We start from the raw sequence: 11135 nt of genomic DNA on the forward strand, positions 1-11135 counted from the left end.
TCGTGTCTCAACGCCCTAGCTCAAAGGCAGGATGTTTTCAAAGTATGAATCATTTCCCTTCAAAGGTAACTTCATGTAATTCCCACTACCTGATATGTGAAAGGAAAGACAAGACATTAAAGCATTATATCTATAGACAAGACTGAGCTTAGTCCTGGAGTACACAGCCATTTCCATGGAGTACAAAGTGACAGAGTATTTCAGAGAGATCAGCTGTGTCTGGAAAAGCTGCTCTGAAGATTTTCAGCAGCATGGAGTTCATCCATTCCCTCTGATCCTCTTTAGGATCAGGTAACGCTCTGCACAAACCTGCTTTGATAAAACTATCCTCAGTCCACGTGAAGTTGTGTTTTTATAAAGGTATCACCCATTGTCTGTCCACGGATATGGATTTCAGCAATGCGTGAAAACTCAGAAGGATTTCCATGGAAATACAGCAGGTTTGGGTCTGTATTTATATTTGTAGAGATATAAGCAAATCCTCAAACATCCATCCACACCCCTGCTCACATGCATTACATTTCCACTTACCTCATTTCCATTACGTTATGCTATTGTATTTCTTTGTTGGCTGTTAATTACCTGAGGGCTTTAGCGTCTAAATGGGTGCAATTATTTTCTTTATAAGACACACGATGCACAGTTTCCACTGCTTAATACTTTTGTATGGACTCTGTTCATCCCCTTGTTAACTGACCTGCCACCAGGCCTAGACCTCAAATTCTCTTATAAATTTAACTCGGAAGGGAACCCTTAAGGCCTTCCAGTGCTTCAGAGAGTTTTAAATGGAGTAAATATTTCCTTGAAAATAGAATATGGTGTTTGTTATTTCTTTAAAGTCGGTCAGCACAAGCTGACTGTATCATTTTGACCAGTTTTCCAAGGCAAAAAAATAATAATTCTGGCATTGCAAGGGCAGGAGTGATAAATTCGGTAGTTGTGTTTGTGACTGCTGTGATTTTGCTGTAGGTAAATGCTGCCAGCCATGCAGAAATGGAGGCAAATGCACAGGGAGGAACAAATGCAAGTGCAGCAAGGGTTACCATGGTGATTTTTGCTCTAAAGGTGAGAGTATAACATAGTGTTTTCTCCCACTTTTACACATTTACTCTTTTTTTTTTTTTGCTATACATGCAGGTAAATCATATATGATTTTTAGAAAAATGGTGTAAGGATCACTTTGGGTTACTTACACACATAAAATGCATTCAAAGATCATGAAGCAACAATCAGAATCAAATTCCTGGTATATAAAAGGTTTACATGTTATGCAATAAAATTCTTGTGGTCATTTCTTTATTTTACAATTGAAAATGTAAAAATAATTTTAAATTAAATTTAGCCATGGTTAAATGGAAATTGGGTGGCACGGTGGCGCAGCAGGTAGTGTCGCAGTCACACAGCTCCAGGGGCCTGGAGGTTGTGGGTTCGATTCCCGCTCCGGGTGACTGTCTGTGAGGAGTTGGTGTGTTCTCCCTGTGTCCGTGTGGGTTTCCTACGGGTGCTCCGGTTTCCTCCCACAGTCCAAAAACACACGTTGGTAGGTGAATTGGCGACTCAAAAGTGTCCGTAGGTGTGAATGTGTGTGTGTGTCTGTGTTGCCCTGTGAAGGACTGGCGCCCCCTCCAGGGTGTATTCCTGCCTTGCACCCAATGATTCCAGGTAGGCTCTGGACCCGCCGCGACCCTGAATTGGATAAGCGGTTACAGATAATGAATGAATGAATGAATGAATAAATGGAAATGAATCATTCAATAAAGCATTATACTATGTTCATGTCAATAAGAAGTAGAATGATTTTGTACAAAACAAACAAAACAAAACCCTCTGAGATGCAATCCATTTTGTGTTGTTAAAAAATAAATACTGAGAAGCCCTTTCCTAAAGAATTATTGAATTTAATTATTGTAACATCTGAGATTTACACAATGCATGCACACACACACACACACACACACACACACACACACATAAACCTCTAGGAATGTAGCTTAATGAGCAGCTGTGTTCTGTGCACTTGCTAAAGATATTAAACTGATTTCATAACTTCCTCTAAAGCATCCCATCTGAATCGCAAGGCTTAACATTGTCTCTGTGTCTGGTTGTGTGTGTGTGTGTATGCAGCTGTTTGTGAGCCCAGCTGTGGAGCACACGGGACCTGCATAGAGCCCAACAGGTGCCAGTGCCGGGGAGGCTGGCACGGACACCATTGTAATAAGAGTGAGTGAGCAACCCGATCACACCACAAAGCGACTGCTCTAACACACACACACACACACTCTTCTCCAATCCCCAACAGCCGCTTTCCCAAGCCCCGGCTACTAACTGCCACCTGTAAGAAGATGAGCATATGTAATCCAGTGCAATTCTAGAGTCTGTGCAGGCTCTTCCACAGCTCAAGAGAAAAGCAGCAGAAAGAAGTGGGTATGGCAATCTACTCCTTACTGTGAATGTTTCATTCAGCATTCAGTCCATGTAATGATTGGGCATACATTCATTTTCATAACTCTTGTCTGAAGCCCACTCTGAACCACCAGGCACAAAGCAGAAATACACCCTGTACAGGGTGCCAGCCCATCGCAGGGCATCACGCTCTCAGGCAATCACTCACACACTCACACCAGAGGACAATTTCACATAGCCAAGTGACCTACCACCATGTGTTTGGGTTGCGGGAGGAAACTAGAGCACCTAGAGGACACTCACACACAAGGAGGACCCCAAAAGGACCCCAAAAGGCTTCTTGAACAGGATTTTTCCAGTGAATCAGCCCGCATTTCAGTTAGTTTTGATGGGAACCAAAGATACATTATCAGTGAGGGGGCACTGTAGGATTGCTCAGTTCCAGCTGTGTTGTGGCTGATTTCAGCTCCACCGCAAGGGCTAGAGATAAATGGATAGAGCCAGGGCAGAGTCATAGTTAATCCACTGTTTATAGTGGGATCAGATAATAGTGATATATGTTTGTAAATGTTGCAGAGTTCTGAGTCATTCTGCTGAGCTTGTGAACTGTGAAAGAAGCCCAGAAAAGTAGTCAGTCTGCCTGGTTTAACCACAGTACCGGAAAACACACAGATGCTTTCTTTTCCTGCTTTTTTCCCCTCTTATTACACAGTTTTCTTTTCTAGCCAGAAATCAGATAATGGAGGGTCCCATTTTCTATTTCCCATTTTAAAATTAAAATATACATTGACTCATCTGGTTCTCTGATCTTTCTCCCAGTGGTCTGTAGAGGACAATAAAGCACGCTGAAAAAGAGGTACAAAAATTTCACAAAGTTAACAAACGTTGCTGGAATAAGGCTATCAATGACTGATCCCAAAGCCTCAAAACCTTAGAGCTGTGTGGGACCTCATGTAAATTTTCATCCACATTATGTATTTAAAATTGTTTTGCACTGAACCCATACTTCACTTTCCAACACTTTTGCTCCTTTATCTGCTCAGGGTTCCGTGCTGATTTTTCCTTCGTCCACCACTCCACTATCTCCAGACCCAAGAACAGAGGCACATCGCTGAAGGACAGCAAGGAGGCCACCAATACTAACCGTCCATCTGAGACCAACTACGTTGTTTAAGTTTCACACTCATGGCACACTCTGCCCCCTAACCCAGCCTCCCCCAGGACTATTTCTCATCCTCCCCCTTCAGATCCCCATCATCCTGCCTGGGATCCTCCCTTCATGGACTTTTATTTTCCTACCCCATTCTCTGTATCCAGTTTCACAGTGTAAACTCCTTTGATAGAGTATCTCCCAGCTCTTGGCTCTGTCAAGGTCTTCTCCTCTTCTGCAGACAGTGAGAGGGAGGGGTGGAGGGAGTCACCGGCTGTTTTGTAATCCAAATTCCACTGGAGTTCAGCCTGTGAAGTTTGTGAGTAGTCCTGAAACTCAGCTGTAAATGTGGATATGAATCACAGAGAGTACATTACAGTCCAGAGGCTGTTTTTGTGTGGGCATAGCTTGAGCGAGTATGGTCATTACTGTCTACAGCTCAAGTCCAGGGCTCGGCTCGCCTGTCATGTAGTTTTAATCCGAATTTGCTTTTTTCATCTACACAAGGACAATGACTCGACATTGGAATATCTTTCCAAATAATTACACTTGCATTACAAGACTCTAGAACATTTATTCTGTAGTGTACATGCCATGTGACATGGAATTATAGCTAGATGTTATTATAAAATAGGGTAGATGCATACTTAATTGACTTATAGTTTTGATACGTAGTTTTTAATGAAATAACAGAGCAGATAAGCTGTTTATTATATAATAGACATAAACAATTCAATGACCTGGGTGAAATACCACTCAAATAAAAAATATCTCATGTACATGATCTTTATTTGCTCTTTCTGTGCAAGTACAGCTGTTTGTCTTTAAGACATACTATCAGTCTAGGGCAAGTGTTAAAATGTATGGCTTCCCTACTTTTAAAAATAACAACTTGGATATTTTACAAAGGAGACAAGTCAATAAAACATCTCTCCCATTACTCTGTTGTCAGATTGACTATGCCACTTTGTGAGTGAAACATTGCGAGTCTCTATTGAGCTGTTAGTGAGTAATAAGTGGTGAAAGTGGATGGACGAGAAGCTCTCCACGTTGTCACTTTTGCTAAGAGTGACAATATATGACATATACACTGATCAGCTATAATGCTATGACCAGCTCTTTGGTCATTAAGTGTAGAAACATTCCCTCAGTTCCACTGACCATACAGAAGCACAATTACAAACTAGTTCATCTGTTACTCTGCATACTTTGTTGCCCACTTTCACAATGTTCTTCAATGGTCAAGATGTCAGAGCAGGAATGATTTGGTTGTGGGGTCATTCTTAGCGCTGCAGTGACACATTTAAACACTTAAATATTGACATGCTAAAAGATGAAAATCCACTGTGAAAGAAAGGATCTAACACTATGTGATTAATAGATCTAACAGTATATGCTTCCTTTGTGGCATCGCTTGTGTCATGAGCATTGGGGTTGTGTGCAGGAGAGGATGTGAGCTAGGATAGAGTAGAGGTGAAGTCTTAAAGGATAAAATGCCCTCTTGGAACCAAATATCAAAAAACAGACAATCGGATATGCGTTAAACTGCCAGTCTTGAGTACAGAGTGTTATTTGAGCCACAAAGGCTTGTTTTGCTTTCTTCATGTCTTTGTGGGCGACTGTGTCATTTGAAAAGAACGTTCACATTTAATTACCGGCCCCATAAAGTGCTTCACTCCAACCACCTGCTATTGTTAATGAGTAGATGCCTAAGCTCTGGTCCACCCACAGATCACTCACACACACAAACACACAAGTCCTGAGCTGTGATTCAGTCTGCAGTTCACTCTCCCGCAGCCAAAGACTTTCATTTACCTCAAAACCCACACTTACTTAGAGGAGATTTCCATCAGTTTTTCTGCCAAAAATCAGTTGGGGAGAGGTCAGTAAAATCATTTAGAACGGTTTGATGTGAAATGGCACATTGTAGAAAAATTTTTAGACTCCATTTTCTTTAAAATTGTAGGTGATAGGAACCAGGGGTTGACCAGAGTTTTTATTCATAACATTGACTATGGTATATTACACCTAAATCAGAAAATAAGATCTTCTTTATGTAGTATTCTGCCGTACTGTGTCCTACATATAAAAGCAATGAACATCTTTAAATCATAAACACAAGTTTAAATCAATATATAAAACAACATGTAAGACATTCATAAATCATGTAATAACTTTGTGTGAGTAAGACTTCAGACATTAAAGCTTATAGAGTTTTGATTCATATTACAGTTAATATTTCTGTCTTAGTAATTTGTACTTGATTTTCTACATTTCACATCACACAACACTGAAAGATTATTTAGATTGTAAACCTTAAATTATGCACAGATTAGTAAATACCATATAGGGTAACAATATAAATGTGTTACAGTAATGCAATACATTTTTTCCACTAAAGAAATACTGTAATGCATTACAATTCGGACTGAATAAAGAGTGCAGGTAATGCATTAAATAAAACAGTAAAACCTCTTTATATAAATTTGCCATACCAGTTCTTGCATGGTGTTTATATGAGTGTAAAATCTGCAAAACTCTTATCTACTCACAGTCATACACAATTGAAAAAAATCCCTCTTTTAAAACGTACATCAGCACTGACTCGTTTTGGTGGAGTTGTGTGCACGCGTATATAGGTCAATCATATTTTTAGATAATTTGTAACTAGTACAAATTACTCGTTTGTAATGGATGATATTTTTGACTGATAACTACGGTATAATTGAACAAAATAATTGTAGTTATATAACAACAAAATTCAGGAAATTGGACCATGCCTAAACTCCTTTACTCAGCCTTAAAATTATCCCCCAAACTCATGTGATTTATGTGACAGACAAACTCTGAGTTCGTCTTCCCGGGCATGGTCTGTTCTAACAAACAGAATGGAATAACAAGTGATTCCAAACTTCTTAACTGTATTCTTAACATTGGACCATTGGAAAAGTCTAATACTCACAACGGCAAAGTGAAACACACTGGTCAACCACTGCATTCTTAGAGGCTGGTTCACCAAAATGAATCACTAACCTCCTCCTCCCTCCAGACACTTCCACTCACACACTACACCAATTAACCCCAGCTCAACCACTAAAGGGGAGCTGGTCAATCCACTGTGTTCCCTCAGGTCAGAGGAAGGCCGTGAGATGGTCAGAGACGACAGGGGGAAATAAACAGTCAGTGGGGTGATTATTTGAGCTTCTCGGTGGCACGTAGCGTCTCAGCCCACTGGAGCACCATCCCGCACAGGGATGAGCAGCACTAGCTCCCCCTCAGCCTTCATGGGGGAAATCAAACAATAACAAAAAACACGTCGTGGAATCTCAAATATGCACCCACCAAACAGAACAGCAGTGGCTAAAGGCTCCATGTGCTTCCTTCTTTATGGTTTGGTTCAATATCGCTTCTCTAGTTTCATCTCACATCTGTGGACCTTGCAAACGGCAGGTGCAGTCTGGGTGCAGTCAGGTGTGCTCCTCTTTATGGTGTGGAAAATAGCAGTGGATTCTTATCAAATACACTACATGAGTGAAAGACAACTCCTTATCCAAGGGTTCTGATAAGGGATTAGTTCTTATTTTGTTTCAGTAACAGCTTATTACTGCAAAGTTTCCTGGAAGAAATTTTGGAACATATATGTGTTGTCCCAAAGATAATGACCCATCCATAACATACATTCCCACTTCTCTACAGCCCAATGCAGAGAGGTTATACCCTTCTGATTGTTACTTGGTAGTTGCTAGCAAATACATTTGTGATCCAGAACTAATCACTCAATGGCGCTTTTCCACTGCATGGTACCTACTCGGCTCTGCTTGGCTTTTGTGCTTTTGTGCTTTTCCATAAAGCAAATTCAGTACCTGGAACTGGGTACTTTTTAGTACCTTCTCGCTCATGATTCCAAGTGAGCCAAGTAGGGATTAAACATGACATATATCTATCTTTGGTTTGTAAAATCTCCAAGCTACAGCAGTGATCACATGACCACAGCTGTGGTCTTTTGAAGAGGCTCAAAAGTTCCTTGGAGTGGTGCCTGACAAAAGACTCCAGCAAGTGCTGGATGGTGCAACATGGATCAAAAAACTTTACAGATCTATCTGAACTGATGCACGTAGCCCCCCCCCAAAAAAATACAACACACAAATGCACAAAGAGTAAACAATGCTGAACACTACTGTTGTGGTTTCCAAAACCCAAAGCTTCTGTCAGAGACAGTGTTTTGTGATGTCAAAGGCTACATTTTAGGTGGGAGCTGTGCTAGTGGAAAACCTACCTGGGACCAGGAGCTGAAAACCAAGTAGAGCCGAGTAGAGTGTGATCCATGCAGTGGAACGTTATTACATGACCTGACTTATAGTGGCAGAATGCAGTCAGATTTTTACAGAAATGTTTCAACATCCAGTGAAAACCCTTCCAAGAAAAAATACACTGTTGTTGTAGATAAGTGAAAACAAACTCATGTTTAATAGTCTTGATTTCAGAAGCAGTGTTAGAAGAATGTGTGAAGTGCCTATAGTTTCCATACATATTCAGTTTATTTTCTGAAGGGCCCAGGTGGAGATGGAAGACCAGCTAGGACAAACACAGAGGGCTCATGACATCCTGGGTAAAGGTCCAGTCTGCTGAGGCAGTGTGTATGTTCCAGTCACTTAAATCCTACTTTCTGCAGAAGAGGAAAGCAGAAGCAACAAAAGCAGTGTATTCATCAAGCTCACTGCCGCGCACGGCTCCTATTAGAGTCACAGCAAGAGAGCAAGACATCAAAGAGCAGGCGGGAGAATGGAGGTCTAAGCCAAGAGCCTGGATCAGCAGTGTCCCCATTCACGATTTGCCCATGGAAAAATACAGTAGATTTTAAGTTGAAAAGAAAGCACCAGGGCAAGAACAGCTTTACTGACAAAACCGTATGTTTCTGCTCTTCGTTAAAGAGCATGTCCGTATAAAATACAAAAAAGATAAAGACAGAAGTACTAGCGCTGCACATAGCTGATGTATTCCAAATGATACATATAATGCTCTGCAATATATTTTCTCTCTTATATTTTGTGGTTTAACAAACATAAATGTATTCAAACTGGTTATTTTTTTTATTTGCCATTTATTTGATGTTTTACGGTTTCAAACTTTACTGTATGCCCCAGAGAAGGGAGCTATGAAACAGTGGAACTTTGTTCTCTGGAGGGATAGAGCCCTTTCCAAAATACTGGTAATCCAGAAACTTGTTATCCAACATCATTAACAGATCTCACTAATGAGTTTGTGGCTGAAGAATCCTTGGAGGCAGTGTTCTATATCTATATCTAGAGCAAAGTAATAATCATCATCATCTTCTTCTTCTTCTTTTTCGCTTAAGTAATAATAATAATAATAATAATAATAATAATAATAATAATAATAGAAATAGTACTTTTAGAAAAATGTTTTTAATAACTCATATATGCTTACAAGTTGCAGTTAATAAAGACAGTATAACAACAGACAACATAAAAAATGATGGTCCTGGGAGGTTGAATGCAAAGGAGAAAAGTGAGTTTTAAGCTGGGACCTGCAAGAAGATAGAGAGTTTGAAGGCTAGATTTGTGTGGGAAGAGAGTTCTAGAGACGGGGAGTGACTCTGAAGAAGTCGCCTAGGCTATGAAGAGTAGAAGAGGGAATGAATATTTGGCCAGCAGTGGGATATCTAAAGGCGAGGGAGGGTCTTTTGGGCTAGAAAAGCAGTTTTGGAAACTCAATAAATATGCCCTTTCTTTTAGAGGAAATTTTGGCTGAGAAACTGACCACACACTTTTGGCCATACCTGCCTATTTTGCCTATAGCAGCTTTCACGTTAAATGAGAGTTGAGTATATATGAGCTGCCTTACAGGCTGGATTACACAAAGCCAGTGTATACAAAACACATATATCTATCTTAAAGTTGGACAAACAGCAAGTGAAGTTTTAAGATTTAAAGGGAGAATACAATACGGTCGTATATCACGCAGATGTCAGGAAGGTTCTTTAGGACTAAAGGAAAATGTAATGTGGGCGATGGAGAATGTGATATATATACTTCCACATAGATTGTTCTGACTAGACATCTAATATACCCTTGATTCCTTCAGCAAAGCCTAAATGTGCTCTTGATGTTCGTGGTTAATAATGTGTGAATGACAGGGAGAGTTTATAAGTGTTTGTGTGGTGAGGTTTTAGATCTGTTAATGATCATAACAGTGGCAGCATGTCAGCCTTTTAGGCTCAGGGGAAATGGAACACCAGGAGACAATTGTGTTTTTGTGTGCGTGTGTGTGTTTATGTGGGGTGGGGTGGTGGGGGGGGTTTAATGCTTGGTTTCCCCAAAACAGAGCACAGAAATGAGTTAAATGCAGCTCGCTCTGCAGCTTTCTGGAGCAAGGGCCAAAGCTCCCACAGCATCGTCATGAACCTGCCAAGTAAAGATCAGAGAGAAACCTGCTGCGCCATCATCACAGAAAACACTCTCGCACACAATGGAAAATATGCTACAGATTAAAGCTGGGCAAATTACAGAGAGTATGGGGGGAGAAGGGTGGGAGACGAAACCAATCAAAAGAGAAAAAGCAACATGAAAGTGTATCCAGATTGCTGTTGGACACATCAAACTGGATATTTGGTTATTAAGTTAGACCGCTAAATCGTAAGTAGTCAGCGTTCGTGTTTTTCATGTGAACAGCGTTGGCTTAATGACAGTCTACAAAATAAAGCAACAAAGCCCAAAGAGGTTGTGTATTGTGAGTTGTCCAATGATTTTATTACAGGTATGTAGTGCCTTAAACCTCAAACCTTTGTATCCCACTCCCCGAAGAAGGCAATGCTGAAAACCTTAAAAATAAATAAATAAAAGATTAAAATGAAAATGTTATTTTAAAAAAATAGGATGTTTACAAAAGGTGCAAGACCTGACAGATCACCAAAACCATCTCCATGAGGTAAACAGTACAAAGCTTTTATCCTTGAGACAGAGAGAGGAGAAAATGCAGGTGTTTCTGTTCATTCCTCCACTGTGAGAAGACAACACGGCACCATATGTCTGAAAGCACAAATAATGGTCTTGTTCGCAAATCTTCCATTTTGTAAATTTCCTTCTCAGTGCAATATATAGGACACTCCTGACTTTAATAACGCTTTAATAAATTATTCAAAGTGTGAGAAGCAGAAACATGCAACCAACATCTAAGACAGAACTTTGGAGGACTTTTTTCCTGAGTCTAAAAAATGAATGACATAAAGTGGTTTATTATGTATTGTCACTGTCCATAGAAAAACATGTATCTCCATTTTTGTCTATGTTCAGCTTTTTACGTCCAGTGTTTTATTCAACATGAATAAACCTTAGGGAGAAGTGTGTTGAGGGTAAACACTTAGTGTGTGAGCAGTAGTGAATGCGAGGTCTCCACAGGATGGGTGCTCTCCTCCTCCTCCTCCTCCCCCTCCTCTCAGACTGTCCTGCCTCTCGAGAGACAAAAAACACACTAACATCAAAGTCTCGCTGTCATCCCACAAGAATTTCTAAGTGCCCCCATCCCTCCTTGAGAACACCAACCAGCCTGGAATTTTAAGTGG

General features: G+C 40.4%; 1 protein-coding gene across 1 annotated transcript in view; it reads left to right on the top strand.

The window, feature by feature from the left end:
- wif1 (wnt inhibitory factor 1) overlaps nt 1-4436 on the top strand; it is an 18525-nt gene extending 14089 nt beyond the window's left edge. Inside the window, exons 9-11 of the mRNA XM_066669569.1 lie at nt 970-1065; nt 2125-2220; nt 3447-4436. Of these exons, the coding sequence (XP_066525666.1) occupies nt 970-1065; nt 2125-2220; nt 3447-3577 (323 nt within the window). The 3' untranslated portion in view covers nt 3578-4436. The remainder of the gene's footprint in view (nt 1-969; nt 1066-2124; nt 2221-3446) is intronic.
- The last annotated feature ends 6699 nt before the right edge of the window (nt 4437-11135 follow it).

The sequence above is a fragment of the Hoplias malabaricus genome, chromosome 4 (genome assembly GCF_029633855.1).
Source record: "Hoplias malabaricus isolate fHopMal1 chromosome 4, fHopMal1.hap1, whole genome shotgun sequence".
Lineage (NCBI taxonomy): Eukaryota > Metazoa > Chordata > Actinopteri > Characiformes > Erythrinidae > Hoplias > Hoplias malabaricus.